This window comes from Anarrhichthys ocellatus, unplaced genomic scaffold (genome assembly GCF_004355925.1).
Source record: "Anarrhichthys ocellatus isolate YVR2014 unplaced genomic scaffold, GSC_Weel_1.0 scaffold53, whole genome shotgun sequence".
Lineage (NCBI taxonomy): Eukaryota > Metazoa > Chordata > Actinopteri > Perciformes > Anarhichadidae > Anarrhichthys > Anarrhichthys ocellatus.
This window is the reverse complement of record NW_022280083.1, coordinates 758376-778449: the sequence shown is the minus strand read 5'-3', so window position 1 is coordinate 778449 and position 20074 is coordinate 758376. Positions and strand designations below refer to the sequence as shown.

Here is a 20074-nt window from a genome sequence, read left to right as displayed (position 1 = left end):
GAGCCGAGGTGCTATGGCTCCACGTCGTCTATGGAGGAGAAGTGTGAGCAGTCTTTCTTCCTCTTTTACTACTACAGGATGGAGGACGAGGCGGTGCTGGACCGGGGGGCGTCCTTACTCAAGCACATCTGTGACGAGGAGGAGGTAGAGGGTAAGTTTACCTGTTCCTGTGACACTAAAATATCTCTGCATGTGATGTAAAAGAGTCTTATTTATCTTCCATGTGATGTAGACCGCAAAGCAATAGAAACATGGTGTCTTTATCAATATCTTTTCCAAGGCTTTACTTCTTTATGAAATATTTCCTTCAGTTTGTAAAACGTCAGAAAAGTTCCTGAAGTTCGTCAGACATCACTGAGTCGCCATTTGAGAGTCAAACTATGCAATCTAAAACTCTAAAAGCCTTTTTTTTTTTTTAATCAGAAGTTCTAATTCTTAAAAGAACTCCGTTCCTCTGAATTGATTTTTGCTTTCTGAGAGAAACAGGAAGGAGCTCGTTCAGCCTTTCAGAGTTTGCCAAACGTGACACTTCCTGCACGTACGGAGTGACACTCACCTGTTTAGCGAGCTGGCATGTGAGAGATGTAGAACACGGAGCATGTCGCCCTGTGTTTACCTCACTAATCCCCTGAAAAACCTACAGGACAACAAAGAGAGGGGGAGAAAAATCTTCAATGTCTGCCTGCTGACAATCTGTAAGGAGTAAAACTAATGTAGTAAATATTAATTTTGTATAAAATTGGCATGTTTATAAATTAAAATTAATGAAATGAGAAATAACTGCAAACATTTGAATTTATCATCATAGAACTGCAGATTTTTATTTGACAAATGAAAATGAATCTAGTTTGTGGGGCAGTGTTCTCCCTTTATAAATAACACAATGAAATAAGGCAATAAGTCTTTATTTTGTGGTTGCTTTAGTATTTTAAAATGTTCTATCCCAGTGTTGTGGAGAGAACCCAGCTCTTCTTAACATTTATCTAGGTTTTGTTTCTTGCAGCCTGTTTATTTAACGCTGCATTTCTTTAATTACTCTCCTCGCTGCCCATGATGCCTGTTGTTGCCAAGGAGCACGGGTAGCATGACGCGGTGACGACCTTAGCCTGCACCCGACATCACGGGTTTCTTGGTTCTCGTCCAGCAGATTAAAGCGTCTGGGATGGAGCCAGTTTTAACATCCAAGATCTTCATGGTTTGTTTTGGTTCTTTGGCGGAAGTACTCAAAGTGGTTCCATAAGCAGCCCTTTGTTGGTCTTTTTTTTTGTTGGGCCAAAACCCAGAACAAAATGAGAACAAAAACCCAGTTTCATTTTCTCTAAATTACATTTCTGCAAATTTGAGCTCCTTTTCTACAGATCATGTATTTTACATTTTTTGCCAAATATTTCCAATGCATGGTTTAAAGTTTCATATGTATTTTTTTTTATATGCAACTTCTATATCATTACATGCAAAACATGGTTTCCATTCATTTCTGTACAATATGCAACAAGTCTCTTAAAACAGGAGTTATATAATCCATCTCAGTGAACAGGAAGTCTGCATTTTTTTTAAAATTACATTATCAGTGCATAAAGTTTTCAAATCAAACTGTACTAATATTCTGTAGCGCTACGTGATACGAGGATAATATGCGACTAGCGAGTCAAATATCGCGATTAACGATAAATAAAATGAGTAAGTCTTTTTATTTGTAAGTACATTGAGAGAAATGCCAATAAACGTGTTTGGCATTCTGCTCTTTTTAATAACTCAAAAAATCCCAGAGTGCAATATCGATGTGTTCATCGCACAAGTTGACATGAAGATTAGAAAACGATTTATTGTGCAGCCCTCCCACACAGCGGTAATGTAACTTAAAACAGCTCAAAATGAATGCAGCGTTTATGTGATACGTTGCACATTTTACACCAGCTTGAAAAGCCTGCTAATTACTTTTTGCACTGTATAAAATTGAATGTAAGACAATGGCTCTAAAGAAGGGTTGTCAACACAGTGGCATGGTTTGTTAGCTCTATTTGTAGTAAATGGGCTAAAGCATGCAAAACCACCGGAATGATCCTTTTAAGTAACTTAGTTGTAAACAAGATAAAATACAGAATCAACATTGGAACTTGCACAGCAGAGTCATGCCGGAGGTCAACATTTTGTCAGGTGTCGCCTCAGCCTGACCCCTGCTTCAATCTCTCCCAACTTCCTGTGCGTAACCAGCGTCTCAGCTGTGGCTGCGTGTCCTCGTCTGCCGGCCAAATCTCCTTTTTGGAGTCTCCGCTGAGCTCAGCCTCCTCCCCGCTGCTCGCTCAGAGCCGACAGCCCGCCTCAAAGACTGATATGAAAAAGAACAAAAAGAGATGAGGCAGCTTGACATTTGTTACATTGTACAAGATACCAGTCTGGAAGAGGAGCTTTTTGGCCCAGTGGCCTTGTCTGACACTGATAAGTCTTTGTTTTCACTCAAGCTAAACGTGGTATCTGAACTCTGCGTCACAGCTCAAGATAGACGGTTCTCTTGCTCATCTTGTGTGACCTTAGGTTAAATGTTTGTATTCCGGTGATGTAATTCAAATATTCAAGGTATTGCCTGCTGTAGCTGAGGACGAGTAATAATTTATCCTGACAAATGAGCTGTCGACATCTCTACCCCCACTAATCCAACAGTATATATATTCTTTTTAAAGCTGTTTTCTATTAGCATGCTGTCAGTGCTGCGTGGCGTGTTGCCATCCTTCCCTACTGGTCTGGGCAGGTCCCAGCGGCGCGGTTACTTGGGAAACTGGCGGTGGCTTTGCCTCTCCTCAAAAATCTAGTGAGCTAAACAAACCTCCCAGTAAAAACACAAGGATTTTATTTCATTCAGTGTGTGTGCTCACAGGCCGCTCCAAAAGACGTTCTTCTTCCACGCAAAAAAAAAAAAGAAGAGGAAGTCGTTACACAAGCGACTCTGGCAGTGTGCAAATCTCCCTTTCCAGCTCCTTGACTCGACTATTTTTCATTCCTCTTCCACCTCCTTTCTTGTTGCCGTTCAGCCTGTACAAACGTCTTCACGCTCTGCTTTATTGCTCATCTATCAGCCCTAATAGCACCGCGGTCTTTATTTCTGTCTGTCTCTCCATGTCTCTGTTCTCTGTCATTGTCGCTGTACAGCCATCTTCTCCCGGGTCTTGTTGTAATGCCCACTTTCTGTACGTCAAGTCTTTGGTCGACTCTAATGTAACTTAATGAGCCGGTGTGCAAGTAGAAGGTAACAGGATAACACTGGACGTTTATGTTGAGATATTTCTTGAACATAAAGTAACTGCACGATAGGATATCTGATTTGCTTATGTGTCATTATTAAATAGATCCGACAACTAGAGCTTTGAGGTTTGTAGGCTTTTTAATTAAGTGAAGCCAACATGGAAGTGCCAAAAACATATTTCACGTAGCTCGTCGTGGTTCCCAAGTGGACAAAGATTCTCTAGTAAACTGTCTCTGCCAACACTTGGGGAAACAGAACAAGATTAAATCAGTTTACTACATCTCCATTACTTTCTGCTTCTTGACTAGCAGCTGATATAGACTCCGCTTCAAACCTGCAATCTCATAGGCCCCCCCTCTTTAAGTGGGTTTACCTCGCTCTCGCCACTACGTGACCAGCAGGACGTTACCCCAACAAAATAAAGTGCTGCCATTCTTATTACTGTGTGAGATGTGTCCCAGTTTAATACCTTTAAGTTGTCGTGTTTACACTGGAAACAGTCAATATGCTCACTGATAACGGGCTGTTCATGTACACTATTCTCCCACAACGCTATTCCTAGAAGGAACGGAGGAGCTGCTCACAGCTGGAAAGAAATGAAACTATTGTGAACGGTGGTGCAATACAGTAGCTCCTGGAACGGCACAGTTCAGGCCAACTTCAAGCCATGTAGTCAATTAGAATAAGTGAAAACACCTGTGTGGGTGTGAAGGGCCTTTACAGAAGTTTAGTATCTCCCTAAAATGAAAGGTGTGGTGGGATATTCTGCCTTGACGAGCTGCTAAAAATGTCTTTAGCATTAACAAAGTTTGATCATTTTTTATGTGGTTATGTGAGTTTTAGTGTCATGTGATGGTGTGAATGTTTTCTCTACCGTGACCGTTGTAATGTTTAATTACTGTAATGTTTACAGAAAAAAACGAGCAACTCCTCAATTTTATCTGCTCTTGTGTTCTGACTGAAGTTTCAACAACTTTTTTTGGAGTTTTGTTTCCTGTTTTTCCCTTTTTTCTTCTTGGCCGACACGATGCCGTCAGTGTTTTGTCGGTGGACTATTGATCCTGTGTTTTTACTGTTATCCCCATAAACATGGGAACGGCACCATCTTTGTTGAACCACAAGTCTACTGTGGGTAGCGGCGCTGGTGCGGGTCATGCGGGCCTGGGAGTTACCAAAACAGACACGTGGACTGAAGAAAGTGGAAAATAATTGCTGAATACGTGTTTTTATTTTTATGTATTTTATATTTAACCTTTTATTTAGCCAGAATAATCCCATTAAGGTTTCAAATCTCATTTCCTTGTGGGTCCTGGCCAAGATGGCGCACAAATACCCAAATTTACTTAAAAAACAAAAAAGTTAAAAACACAAATCACATAAAAGAGACAATGGACCAAAAAATTGTCAGTCAGTTTCAGGACAAGTGCATTCAGTGCTCAAATGACCCTTAATCCAGTTTTATAAGCTTCCATGCTCATGAGATAATCTAGTTTAAAGGGACTCTGTAGCTCACACCAAGATGAGGTCCGAAAACTGAATAAATACTGATGTACATAAATTATCTCCATGATCAGAGGTTGCAGCCACTTCTTAGTAGCGAACACTCGTATATCTTTATTATATCTTTAACTTATTTGAAACATAAATGTATTTTAACACTTTATTTTAAGCTACTTGCATGTTTTCAATGTGTTTCTCTGTAGTTTTGTGAGAACGTTCAGTCACATCAACAACAATGTTACAAGCTGATGTCTGCTTTCCAAAGGCTAATATGTGTTCAGTGGTTTGTTTAAATTTCAGTCTGTGAAACAAACGACCGTAGTCAGAAAAGCCTCTGATTTACTGTATCCCTTCACGTCTTTAGGTGAGACTCCTCCCCCTGATGCTCAGTATTAGCTCGGTATACGTCGCCGTCGGTGAACTTAGATGAACCCCTAAAAAGAAACAAAAACTTGTTTCTTTTTTACTCACTAGTAAAGGCGTTGTGGTACGAGGGAATAATGAACGCTGTTGTGCTTCAAGAGCGATCATTGTTTGCTGTGTTGAGGGGTTCAGTCACTTCCTGGTTGGGTCATGTGCTGTGCTTGGCTCAGCACTGCCCGACGTTTGACACTGATCGCATTGAGCCTTTTGTTTCAGGAAGACTTTTGATGTTTTCCCCCGAAAGGTTGCTTTTTATAGCCTTCCTCTGCTTAGGAAGGAGAAACTTGAGAAATGTGATTTAGGTTTTAATTCAAATTCAACAGCACCACAAACTACAGCCTCCGAAATGAAGAAAAGGTTGAATCAACACCTCTTTTAAAACGGTTACATACATAAAGTGAATATTATTCACTTGCACATGTATGCGTTAATGCAGGCACTATAGGCGTTTTCATTAAGATGAGGGACAATTATTTCAGCTCACAGCACACTTGCTGAGGGCACCTTTCAACACCATGGACAGCTCCTCAGCAGACAAAAAAGTATGTTTTGTCTCCCAAAATCCACCAAAACAGGAGTTTATTTAAAAACGGTATAATGACACTAGTAAACACAAAGATTGCATTGGTGTAGTATACTTATTGATTTGTGTCTGTACTAATACATTTTAAAAGCTAGACAATAGGTATTTGTCAGTGTGCGCAGGCTACATGGCAGACTCTCTGCAGCTATTGTATATGGCTGTGTGGCCGTCTTAAATATGATCTTTTATGTCCCCAGTTCCACCGTTCTCTAGCAGTGTGTGCAGAACGCAACATTTCCATTGCTGGGTACTTCATGAAGGAGCCTCCTGGAGCTCTTTAGAAAAGATGACGGCTAACTGTACGAACGGGTTCTGTCAGAAAGACGACAACACATTGATTTATTTATTGGCACACATGCCAACAAATTCAGACATGTGGTGCGTTGTTTATGTTTTATATAGTTATGGTTATATGAGTTAGGTAATCATGAGTATGACAAAATGTGATGAACGTCAATATATGTGCTGAAAAATTCTATTTTGATTTTGGTGAAAACCAGGACAGTTACCAGTTTTAGTGTCAGAAACGTCTTTGTCCACAGAAATTTGACAAACCACACAAGCTGCACAATCCATGTCTTCTCTGTCCATCATCATGTGCATCATGTGCTTCAGATCTTTGATATAGTTTTGCTTTGTGTAAACACACCAACACAGTGTATCACTCAGGCCTGTGTGGATTAAATTCCACACCTACACTACTACAAGGTTAAGTGAGTGAAGGATAAATGGCCTGAATCGGATGTCTTACTGCAGCCAAATGACCAGCAGTTTTGAAAATATGACGTATCGCATGTTGGCATGAAATCCCTGTCCATCAGAATGACTGGCTGTTAGCAAACAGTCTGGTGTGCTTGGCGTTATCGACACTAAACCTCCGAACATGTAAAATTGAACGTCCTGTTGATATTGTGCCAACAAGCATAACAAGGAGGAAGTCATGCAAGCAGTTATGGCGTCTTCGCTGCTGCGTCCTACTTCTTTTTCTGTCCAAATATTTGTTTTGACAGTGTACTGCGACCTCTATAACTCCGCTCAGAATGTGAGAATGTTCCCTGTTTGAACTGAATTGAGATGTGTTCAGGGTTGGGTTTGGGTCTTGTTGTATTTGACGTATTTTGCAGCACTGCAGAAGACACAATGTGATTTTCAAAATGTTGTAATTTTCTAATTTCCTGATAAGGATTTTGATTGTGTGATTGTTTCAGGAAGGCAGCTGTTCAGGTGCATAATTGGCATCGTAGCAATCTGAATTTGTCAGAATGTTTCACGATGTTCATCCGTTCTTTTTCCTTTTTTTGCAGGCCACCACACCGTCTACATCGGCGTGCACGTGCCCAAGAGCTATCGGCGGCGGCGCCGCCACCGTCGGAAAGCCGGCCACAAGGACAGAAAGGACAGGTTGACGGAGAACACCTCTGACAAGTCGGACACAGAAAACAACGATGAGGCCAGCAACAGCATCCTCAAACCTCTCAGTAAGTTCTGATGGACTCCATGTCAGGGCGGATTAGGGCTCCTGCCTGCTCTCTTTTCCAGAAAAAAAACCAGACCCTGTAACTCCCCGTGACCCCAAAATAAGTTGCTGAGTCCACGTTGTGGCCAGAAATAGCCACGCATGTCCTGCTGAGTGACGCGTCTGTTTTCGACAGAGCAGAGTGGGTTTTCATTGGAAGTAATGGCTTCTCGGATGTAGTTGTACTAGTGTTGATACAAGTCTCTTGCGTGCGGCGAGTAAGTGCATGCCATCCTGCGCTTTTGTCCTTGGTTGCAAACATAAGTGTGCCTGTCTTTGTGCGTGTGCATGCGTCGGCGTCTATATGTGTTAATGCTCACATTCTTGGGTGAGTGGAGCGTCCTCTTGCCCTGTAAAGGGTGGAAAGTGCGATGTGCCCTCAGGCGCAGCTGCTGCGATGTACGGATGCTCGGACAAAGAGCTCCAGCCAGTTTGAGGGAAACTTGAGGAAGGGAGGAAGGGGGAGGTTGCGTTGGGTGACTGTGAGTTAAAGTGTAAGCCCAGCTCTAACTGATGTCAGCATTGTTTTCTACGCCATTTTTAGAGTTATGGTTTGAATTGGCACGAGGCTGTAGTCCAATTTGTATCAGTAGAACCAGTTGATGGCCGGTGATTTATAATGTTATGCTGATATTAAAACAGTGTGAATTTGCCATTTTTAAAATGAAACTACAGTTGAATTTTTGAGCATATGTCTGGAGTCTGGGGGTCGGGAACTAAGGGGCTTTGCAATCAATCTGAAGGGGTGACAAGATGATTAACAATTGAAAAAGGTTGAAGAAGAAGCATATTGCTATATGAGAATTTGTTTCAAATCTTTGTATTCTTTGTAATTTTAGAGACTTTTACCTCTTGAGGCCCCTAAAATCTATCCGGATGAAACTGTATGAGGAGGAAACATCCAGCTTTGCTTGAACTGCTTCCAGTTCATAAACGTGAGCTCATAGACATGAAGGGTCACAAGCAAACCACAGGGTTGGGAACCACAGATTTTATTGCTATACTTTGGTGAGGACAGGGGTCTTCTGATAATAATAACATGCAGTCATTTTGTGGCTGAAACAGAGGATGGAGGGTAATTCCCTGCATACATGACGTCCATGTGTAACAGTAGTCCTCTGTGACTACGTCTTAAAACGTCCACACTTTTCGTCTCAATCCAATAACGATGCCGGCCGCTGTCATTTCAAGACAATAACGTCCTTTTACACATGCCTGCGTGCACATGACGTGACAAGAGGACCAAAATACACCAGAACTGGATTTTTACAATGTGCACAGATCACTTGATGTGGGGGGATTTTCTTCAGGACATAAATCCAATCAGAGAATAGATTACAGCCAGCCCATCTGGTAGCTGCTACGATGCATATTTAGCAAAGATTGCTTTATAGATTATTAATTTTTTTAGGTTCAGTCGGTTCCCTGACCACAGTCCGATGTATTGAGCATGTTGGGGGACACACAGGTCTGGAATACGCTTCCGAAGTGGCTGAAGGAGTGATTATTGATGTTATGATGGTGTTTCACATATCAAGCAGAAGAGCAGTGTAATCTGAGTCACTTATTCTAATGAACCGACTGCATTCAGGTTTAGTCTTACCGTGACGCACACTGTACATGAGCTTCGAGCAACCACAGTAATGTTTCAGCTTAATAGTTTTTAGGTAAAGCAGACGTTTGTGTAGCAATGATTCTTCTTCTTCTACTCATATTTGACATTTTATTTGACAACCACCAACCCTGATTGATCCTGCTTTGTTCTATCTTTGGTGGGTCTCAACCTGTCAGACTGGGAGCTACTGTAAAAGCACTACTGCAATACAGAAAAGATATTACAGACAAGAGGTGACTGATGAATCTCTTTGTTCATTAAAAAAAAAAAACATTTTTCTGTTTTGGAGAGGCTGATCCGAGTGATGTCTGAAGACGGTTCCTTGCAGCCGGTAGTTGTTTCCTTCTCGTAACAGATGAAAGACTATAACCGGGAAGTCCTTATTTGTCCTCTTGAACATCTAACCCTATCGCTAACCCTAAAACAGATAATCTGGTTATTGAGTGTTTAGACTGAGCTGTCAGGGACGCAGTTGTACTCTCCAAAGCTAGTGGTTCGTGTCTGCGGGGCCACGAAGGCAAAGGTAAATATTCCAACCTGTTGTGTGTAAACAGCGCTGCAGTTACTCTTCAGCCTTGCCGGTTCATTCGCTCACACTTGGTTGAACCAGATGAGTTTTTATTTTTGAACTGCTGCCTGTATTTGCAGATGAGATGGATCGTATCGAGTGCTTGGGAGTTGTGTTTTGATTATCGGGCTGGTGGCTGCGTTATTGCGAAGTAAAATGGTAAATGGACTGTACTTGTTTCGCTCTCTTTTAGTCTTCCGACCACTCAAAGCACTTTAATTAACACTACATGTCATCACTCACCCATTCACACCCATTCACTTCATGTGATGAGCTTGAAGGTGTGTATGTAGATGCTGCCACCTTCATGAGACAAAGTTTACAGATTGCCTCATTAACAGTATCAAGTTTTTATTTGCATCTGGTTTAAATTAGAAATTTTGCCAAGTAGGCGCTTTTGCTTTTCTCTTTGACACCAAATCCTCCTCCACCGTCGTGTCGACTCATGAGATCAGTGAAATCTGACTCCTGCTGCTTCGCTGCGATACTGTGGGTGCTGCTGTACGAACACTTTAACTATATAATTGTAGCGTACTGACAACACGCTTGGTATTTTACAAATTAGACTTATTTTATTTGATTGTGGCCGCTGATACGCAAGGGTTTTATTTCAATAAAAAGAAAAAGGTTGATGCGGTGGGTAAGTACCGTGGTAAGCCTAGTTGGGGTCTTTTATTTAGTGCATTTAGTATACGGATGTTTGACTAACTAGTAGATTAACTAGTAAATAACAGCTTGATTGTTTCCCTCTATCAGTGAATGCTATTAAACCTTAGTTAGATAAACCAAAAGAATGTCAGTTGAAGAAAAATATGTTCCAAATCAGCCAAATATCCATATTTAATTCTCCATAGTTGAAGAAACGTGCAAAACAGAGACTCTAGTGATGTTTGGGAAGACATGAAGAACTGTGTGTGTGTGTGCGTGTGTGTGTGTGTGTGTGTGTGTGTGTGTGTGTGTGTGTGTGCAGTGCATGTATGTATACAGTATACATATGTGTCAAAGGGGAAAGAAAAACACTCTGTGAAGTCAGATGAGGAGACGTGAAACCCTACACACCTGGGTTTGTTTACAGCGTCATTGGTAATTCTCCATTCAGGGAAAATGCCACTATGTTGGCAGGAGAATGTGAGCATTGACGTTTTGTTAACGGTCAACACTGCGGCGCTCTGCTGGCTCGTGCAGGTGAAAGAGCGTAAATGCTGTTGATGTTTTGTCAAAAGTCGTCATGGAATTATTGAGTGTGCAGCGAGACAGTAATCAGACAGTCAGTGCGCCTTCAGAACGTTAGCGTGGGCCCGATTTACAGTCCCTCTCGCTCCCACTGCCCTTCTCTTCATACATGCATACATGCATACATTAAGTACACTGTTGCTACTAGTCCCTTTTTAAAGTTATTTACTTATTATTTCTGTTTTGTTTCTAAATACAGACTGTGGCTTTTGCTGATTATGGAAACTACCGATAGAATAGCAGATTGTCAGCATGCTGCATGCGTTGAATAAGACTTCAGGTGCACTTGAATTAGCAGAGAAACAAATAAGGAAAAAACACAGACTGTGATGCATGCACACATATTATAAAACAATATCTGTGACTGTAAGAAAAAACATATATTTTCTGTCCTCTGCTACATGGAAGGCAAGTTTGGGTCTGAGCCCACCGGTGCTGGGGCAGATTGGATTTATAGTTGAGCCAATCATTTAAAAATAAAGTCATTATTATCATTTCTCAGAGGAAGAGACAGAAATAATCCTACACTTCCTCTCGCCAATTGATAGTTTGCTGAATTTGCGTCACATAAGATGTCAAAGTTGTTGTTTTTTTCACATGCAAGCGTACTGTTACGAATAACAGGTGCAATTTATCACTTTGGAATTTGTTATAAAGGTTAAAGTTACCACAAGGAACTTTAAACTGGCAACTAAACGGTATCAATTCAACACTGATGCCTCTCTATGACCTACACAAGTAAACGAGACCATCAGCAAGAAGACCGGCTATTTATACACAGTTACTCTTGACGCTCGTCATCGGTGCTACCGGGTCGGATTCCGTGCGAACAAAATCATGCAGCTCAAACTGCAGCGGGGCCTCCGGCAGCGGCCAGCACACCAGATCTGGCTTCGCTGCGGCCTTTGACCTGCAGTCGGAGCTCCGGCGGGAGGTGGAGAGCTCTCACACCTGTCGGCAGCGGCTCCTCCTTCAGCCAGGAGATTGCTGGGCTGTCGGGAGGGAAGGGAGGCGCAGGAGAACCAGAACCAGGACCCAGCGGAGCAGACTGTCGGGGAAAATGATACTCTGGTGCTCGGAAACATCATCGCTTTTGTCCACAGTGACTGCCAAAATCAACACAAAATGAAAGTTTACCTAATGTCCTGCTGTTATTCACTGCCGTCCTCCGTGCTCCTCGCTCTGGGAAGCATGGCCGCCCCCGGGGGGAAGGCCCTTGTCTGAAAGCCTCTTGTTTGGTCAGATGGACGCTGCAGGGACTGGGAGCACATCCTCCTGGTTACATGTGTGTCCACTGCAGGGCCGTTTGACCCCTGCTCATTTTCATGAGCATGTTTTTATTTTTGCAAAGCTTCCCCCCCCCCCCCTATAAAGTGGGATCAAACGTTCTCTCAAAGTGGGTTACATAGATTACTTAGAAACTTGGTTCTTATACAAATGGGTTTAATTTCCCCAAACTCAGACAGAGCAAGCTCAGACTGCTGCCATGTATTTTGTTTGTCTCCAATTTGATGTTTTTGCATCGCTGGAAAGATACTGCCTTCTCTCAGAAATGAAAGTACAATCCAAAGACTTTAACAATTGTTTAGATAAATGCAAAGGTTGAGGTAGAAGCCTGACTGTTTCACATGGCAACAGTAATATGCGTTGCACCCCTAAACATTTACAGCTATCACTTTGAAAGTAAACTACAATTCCACGTGAAAGCAATTACACAATGCTAGATGTGTAATTGAGTAATGAGGAAGGATCCAGACTATTCTCAGTGAGACATTAAAGTACACATGGCCTGACAAGGACTCCGTTCAGGATATACATTTGCTTCCCCACTAAGGTTCACTGGTCTTCCCTTTAAAATTTAAACGATTATTAACATCTTTTCACATATCACAAAGTTGTGGGAGGTTTTGTAAAAATAAACTGTGGAAAGAGGTCTGGAGTTGTGGGACTAGAATGTCTACGGAGTGACTGATTGAGATATTCTTCAGTGTCACAGGAAGGAATAAATTGTATCGGTAGAAAAGGTCTGTGGATATTGATTGGGTAAACTGCTTAAACCTTTGAAAGGCCATTCTTTTGTTTGACTTTGACTCTCTGGACGGAGCTTATTGTCATGATGAGTTAATATTCATTGATTGACTCTTAGATCAACAATGTCCCCCAACCACAGACATCCACACTCTTTCTTTACCCCCCCAGCTCTTGTGTACATGCAAGATATTTTAGGATTACATGAAAAAGATAATCACAATTATTTGTGAATTTGATAAATTGTCCCGTAGTAAGGATTTAAGGCTATACATTATTACATAATGGCTGCAACTTGCATCTTAAAGTGAGTGACTTATTTCAATCTTAAGAAATCCAGTGTGCCGTTACGTTGTATTCACCACTCGTGGCCACAACAGTAGCTGCTACGGTTGTATATTTATATATCTTATGAAAAGTTACTCCTAATTTTTCAGGCGTTTTCCTGCAAAACTCCAGCGACACGTGTCAATTTCTGCTCGTTACATGAATACAGTCTTTTCAAAATAAACTTCTGTCTTCACAGGAAACAATTCATTCATTATGCAACAAACTACTTAGTTAGGTTTAGAAAAAGATCGTGAAATGCTTCGTTAGGTTTAGGTAACAAAACTACTCAGTTAGGTTTAGGAAATGATTGTCGTTTGGGTAAAAATAACCACAGAGGTGCTGTAACTACATTACTCGAGTCACGTGACAAATGCATCAACATTGACCTCTTGTTTGATAAGGGGAACAAACGGCGGTCTCCTGGCTGAGAGATGGCTGGTTCTGGGACTTCGTTGTTCATTATTACGTGCATAATATACAAAATATTTTTTTGAGGGATACCTACGAATTACGGTGGATTATTTTTTTTTATTAGGTATGTTGGATGAGAGCAGCCTGATATTTACAGACTTGCTTTCCGTACATTAGATGAGAAGTGGAGCCTCTGCTGTGGTGCAAAGATGCACCATCTTGTGTAAAGTCCGAACATAAGAGGTGAAAAGAAGTTGGGAGATGAATCAGGACTGCGATGGGGTTTCCCTTACAGCCAGAGGATCAAATGATTCACAAACATCTGGTGATGTTGCTGAATGGTGCATTAAGCCCTTTTGTAGACAAACTCGGGTCAGCTTTACGTGCGATTCTTTCTGTGATGAGTTGCTTTGGGCTGTTTGCAGTGAAAGCAAAGAGGAAATGTGGCTGTTGCATTCAGTTTACCTGCAGACAGCACGGAGGTCATTTCATTTCAGGTTGTCCCCCCCCCCCCACAGCAGCTGGTATTTGGTACGTTCTCATCGGAACCTGCCCACCTTAGCTATCGCAACAAAATACCAGAGCTGGATGGTCTGACTATAAACAGGCTTTCAATGAATCACCCTCTGGGTGTTACTCTGCATTCAGCCCCGATCCCTGTCCGCTGCCTCTCTGTGCTAGCCGCCCTGCATACTGAGTGTCAGACTTTGTGGCATGGAAAACCTTTCCTGTACTCTCGGTGATCCTCTTTTGCTTTTGAATGAGTGACGCTGAGTTGCGTTATTGTTGCATGTACAGTCACAAACAATGAGCGTGCTATTAGACCCCATGTTGTCCCTTATGATGTGCTGAGTTTTTCCAAAAAGGTCAGAGGGGATGGAAGGTATTTGTGTAGGATTCGTGTCAAGAGTGGGACTAAACAGGCCTTTAGTGGCAGTCACACTAAGCTTTCTGCCGGGCAGCGGGCATTCTTCCTCCATCCCCTATCCCGTGAGCCTCTGCTTCTGGGACAAAGTCCTCTTTGTATGCCCATGGCTCTTGGCTAGAGCACACAGAGCTTTGAAATTGTGTTTGAACGATGGGATTTTCATTTCTATCTCTCCTTTTCGTGCTTGCCCTCGCTCCTGTTTGCTTTCACTCTGCACCGAGCCTCACCCCCTAACCCTTCTCATCCACCTTTCTCCTATAGCACCATCACCGTGCGTGTTACCAGCTTGAGTTTTGTACTGGGTGCTCTGGATGGGCAGCATCAGTTTCTTCTTTATCTCTCCTGGATACACTCTAGACAGTTTTAGATGCCTACTGTGTAATATAAAGAAGCTTCAGAGAATTCATTTTGAATTTCAAATTCCTTATTATAAGCGGTCGGTAGACTTCTTCGAAGTTGCTCATATTTCCATGAAAACGTGTTTCTTTCTTCCCTTCCTGCTCATTCCTTTATCATGAAATATTGTGATTGCTAATGCTGTAATAAGTAACGGCCGTTATTATTAAAATTATGATATAAAGACTTGACGCTTGAGCGTGCAGAGAGGTACAGAAAGTAGCGGATTGCAGCTGTAAACACAGGGTGTCGGGTAGCTTTTCCTGATCTCGTCCCAAAATGAATTTCTGCTAAGATAATGTTTTTCCTCCAGCAGGATGTCCTTGCATTGATTTCATAGGGATGAAAGCAAAATGAGTATTTGTGGATTGTTTTATTCCGATTGTATTTCTTGTTGCTCTTCAGAATGAAAGCACCGTACTGCCATGGTTTTTGCTGCATCTGTTTAACTGGCTGCACATCTAAGGAACCCAGCAGCCCGTGCTCCTGCATCCCTGAGGCTTTGACCCCGTCCTTGCACCGCTTACTATTGTTTGCATACAGTTTTGGCCGTATAGGTATTTAAAGCTTGTTTGCACTGTTTACTGTAATCAGCGTAACTCGCAGTGGATATGGGGTGTCAGCTAAATGTGTGAAACGCACATGTAAATTATTCCACCCGAGGTGTTATTAAACAAGCTGCGACTTAAGCTAGTTGCAGCTTGTGGAAGTGTGTGTATGTGTGTGCCAGCAGACAGTCGGTTTCTCCCCCCACCTAGTAATCTCACAGCTGCTTGTCTGGCCCGTACCTGCTGCCGTCGTTATGGTGCTGCGGAAAACACAATACGGGTAAACTGCAAGTTTTCACCTCATTTACTGTTTGACCACTTACTGCTGACCGAATGAATGAATGACTCGATGTGGTGTGTTTGTCCAAATAAATCTCTAAATTTCACCTGCAAAGGACAGTCCAGTCAAATACTCAACACTGGAGTATTGTCCTTTCTCTGTGGCGCAGATATTTGCATGAATTCTTCATATGAGAGCGGGATGTATCAGAGAAGTTCCCTTTTCACCTGGTGGGTTGTCACTGCGTCAGAGAGCCTGCTAACCATTTATTTTCCCTGGGTTTCTATTGCAAGATAAAGAGTCCAAGGACTTCGCCCCCTTTAGGGGCACGCTCCCCCGGAAGAAGATTTTGTGCATTTTGAAGTTCAATCACTCTGGTGCACTTTGAGAGCAAAATTCAAGGCAAGATGTATGTAGAGCTTTGTGCTCTAGAAAACAATTTGGGGAACATTGATAGACGCAGCTAAAATATCTCACCAACAAAGCATGGTAAACAAGATGGGGTCTGTTTTAAGACGGGTATCTACGGTGAACTCTCTGGTGCCACAGTATTAGCAAGCTGTTATGTAATCAGACCAGCCAGCTTTGTTATGAACACACACACACACACACACACACACTTGTGCCTCTGTGCTTGTGGGGACCCTCACTGACATAATGCATTCCTAAACCCTGACCACAACCAACACAACTACAGTCCCATACCCTTAACCCAAAGTTAATTCTAACCCCAAATCTAAAACCAACTCTTAACCTGCTGAAGATGAGGACCACACATAAGGCCTAGAACTCAAAGTGGTCCTCACAACAGCAGGATAAACGGCACATTGCTGTTGTAATTCACTTATCCTGTTCTACACATGACATCTATTGCACTTCTGTCCATCCTGGGAGAGGGATCCCTCCTCTGTTGCTCTCCCTAAGGTATCTCCCTCTTTTCTCCCCGTTAAAGGGTTTTTTGGGGGAGTTTTTCCTGTTCCGATGTGAGGGTCCCGGGACAAGAGGATGTCAAATGTGTACATATTGTAAAGCCCTCTGAGGCTAATTTGTGATTTTGGGCTATACAAAAATTAATTGAATTGAATTGAATTGAATTGCTGACTTTCCTCACAGAGAAAATCAATATATTCTAGCAGGGTTTAGCCAATAGCACAACATTTAAGACGATTAAAGTTAACTTTACTGTACAGTGGGTATAGTTTGTGCACAAATTAAGCCTTTTATAATTCCCAGTGGTGGTTTAAGTTGGCGATGATATTACTCAGAATACAGTTGACATATCTGACCTTAAACGGCGACCTGATCTAGTAAATCACTAGATTGAAACCAGCTGGTAGTTACTAAGAACTTACGAAGGATTCAATTTCAAACTTGGTAATGGATTTGTGAATAACTGGTGCAACCCAATCCAGGGCCTTTTAAATGGAGATGGACTTGGTAAATGGACTTGCATTTGTATAGTGATATAGTTTCCGACCACTCGGCACTACACAACACATTACAATAGTCTCCCATTCACACACACATTTCTACACTGATGGCAGAGGCTGCCATACAAGGGCCCCCCTACCCATCAGGCTCTAATCTAAATATTCATTCTTTTGGGGGGACTGGAGGAGCCGGGGATCAAACCGCCCACCTCCCGATTAGTAGCTCTACCTTAATTGGTGCCACAGCCACCAATTACTGCTATACACCTGTTACACCTGATGAGATGAGATAAGAGATCTGCTGTAAAAATATCTATTGGCTATAATTCAAAGTGAAATCGGGGTTCGTGGACAATGTTGGAAAAGCAGTAAACTCTGTTTTTAGCGTACTTTTTGAAAAAGTGATTTCACATTAATCCCAATCATGCAGCATGTGCACAAGAGATTTATTTTTTTACACATTAGCGGTCTGATTCCTTGAGCAGAGATGCCATCGTTTCATTTATGTGAGCTTCCGTAAATGAGCTGTAGCTCTGATGATGCCTCCTGCCCTCGTCTTGTGTGGCTGTTTGCTGACGACGATCTTTGCGTACTGTTTCTACATGCATGTGCCTGCTTTTCGTGAAAGGGGGCTAGTTATTGTTTTGCTCCCCATTGACGGTTCAAATATTTGTTTCCACTTGGAACAAGCTACGATGGTGGCGACAGTTTGCAACATGTTTGATTAGCACCCAAAAGTATAATCTATATATCAATCCTGTTGAAAATCTGTTTGTGTTGCTCTCTAATAATTCAAATGAGAAGACAAAGGGAAGGAAAGCCAAGCCTCTGCTAAAGAATAGGCCAGTTTGTGGACCATTTCCTAATTGTTAATGAGGGGTTCCAGGGCAGCTTGCCAAGGCTGTGGGGGCCAATGGCGAAGCCCTGTTTGAACAGTGAAGGGGGGCGGCGAGGGAGTAGGGGCTAGCTGTGGGGACACTGTCACTGAGGGGACCCCTAAACCCCTTCGGCCCCCTCCTACCTGGTCCACAAAGTGCTGGAGCAGGCAGCTGAGAGCGGCTGTCACTTCCATCCGAGACGTTAATGAGGGTCTAGCTGCTGCTTCGGGACTCTGGTGAGCTTGTGGGGCTTGCCGACTGCTATCTGAGGAGCAAACCCTTTGGAGAGTAAAGGGGGGGGGGGGGTCACTGAGGTCTTGAAGATGTCCAACAACAACAATAACCAAGAGGAGAATGAGGAAGAGGATGCGGAAGAAAAAGGAGAGGAGGTCATGGTGAAAATCCCTCCACCACCTCCTGAGGCCAACGGGAAGGGTCCAGCTGAGGAGGGGAAGCCGGTGCCCAAACCCTTGCCCAACGGGCACCATTGCCAGCCTATGAACCGCAGTATTTTTCCTCTCTCCGCAGTCTCGTCGGCGGCCGAGAGGATCCGCTTCATCCTCGGCGAGGAGGATGACGGCCCAGCGCCGCCTCAACTCTTCACGGAGTTGGACGAGCTTCTGTCGGTGGATGGACAGGAGATGGAGTGGAAGGAGACGGCCAGGTAAGGACCTCAGTCTCAAGATTTGGGTCTTCCTGTAGATGCAGTTGCAATGAATTTAGAAATGTTCTCCATTGACTTTCACTCGATCGTTGAGAACATGTAACACAGTTGGCTGTGAAAAGTCATCTATACATCAAAAAATCCTTGTTGGGAAAAAAAAAATCTGTTTCTTAACGTTCACCTCAAAAACTTTGCTTACTTTAATTGTTTGGATTTTAGTTCTAAACCGCCACCCCAGAGTCAAATAACTAATACAAATATGGTAAACTTCACTGAGTAAAATCAGTTCTTCTAACGTCAAATAATTTGCCGTGCATTGAATTGGGAGCAGCGTAAAAAGCGAGCTCACAGGGTCTCGCAGGTCTCTCTCGTGTGGCCCACTTGTAGGATGGAGATGGGCTGATTGTTTATACGTCATTAGCGTTGGTTGAGTGAAGCTCTCTCGGGGTGGAAACTGGATCCCTGGGCTGCTGTTTGAGCCTCCAAATGAGTTGATCTGTTATCATAACCTCTGACCAATTGTGCTGCAGATAGAAGTTACATTTTGGTTCACTGTTGGTTGAGTGATTTGCAGAGGAACTCTTCTGAAGGACTCTGCTGTCAAAGTCTTTCAGCATCCTTAAAAAAGAGCTTCACTTTTACTCAGGAAGGCTTTTTAAGGCCGGATGCACCCGGGACAATTGATATCGGATTAGTGGAGAATGAGCACAATGAGCAGCTTTAACGGAGTCATGTCAAAATTCAAAAGGTGACACTATAGCTTGACAGTTTAACCTGGATTGGGCAAAATGTCAGTCAAAATGTAAAGGAAGTCATTTCATGTCATGTCAACCATTTGGAAAAAAAAACATCAAACGCTACAAGGTATAATTTATTGTCATTCTCTCAATATACAATAAGCAATATACAAGGGAACAAACCTGTGTTTATTCATTGGTATTTCCTCAGTTAGAACTACTACAATTTAAAAAAGGAGATATAAAACAAGTTTAAAGACGGTTTCTCAATAAAATAAGGTAGAAGTGGTGGTGAAAATGTCAACACAACAAAATATTTTTCTTTACATAAGGCAGAGTTCTCTGCTGTGTAACATAATAAAATAAAAATTATACAATACAAGAGGTTCAGCAGGGTTAAAAAGGTTAGAAGAGGACTACAGTTCCAGACCTTTTTAAAACCAGTTTTCAGTGCTTACAATGGGTGAAATAAATCAGCCCTGTATCTTTAATGTCAAACTTATTATTCTGCAGATAACTGCAGAGATTAAGATCCTGGTCCAAAGTCTCACCAAGTGCACTCAGTGGACCCAAAACGAATAAAAGATCTCACAAGTGCTGGGTAGTGCTGGCGGTCCGCCAAGTGCTATTTTGGCAGCCAAAAGTGTCCAAATAAAAGGCTGGTATAGAAACAACTTCTCAGTCCCAGTTCAGTTTCGTGTGTGTGTGTGTGTGTGTCTGTGTGTGTGTGTGTGTGTGTGTGTGTGTGTGTGTGTGTGTGTGTGT

At 42.5% G+C, this 20074-nt stretch overlaps 1 protein-coding gene across 3 annotated transcripts in view; it reads left to right on the top strand.

Annotated features, from left to right (window-relative positions):
• slc4a4a (solute carrier family 4 member 4a) overlaps positions 1-20074 on the top strand; it is a 55069-nt gene that overhangs the window by 5644 nt on the left and 29351 nt on the right. For all 3 annotated transcript variants that reach the window (XM_031870493.1, XM_031870490.1, XM_031870492.1), the window contains exons 3-5: positions 78-151; positions 7052-7225; positions 18437-18572. In XM_031870493.1, the coding sequence (XP_031726353.1) occupies positions 78-151; positions 7052-7225; positions 18437-18572 (384 nt within the window). The remainder of the gene's footprint in view (positions 1-77; positions 152-7051; positions 7226-18436; positions 18573-20074) is intronic.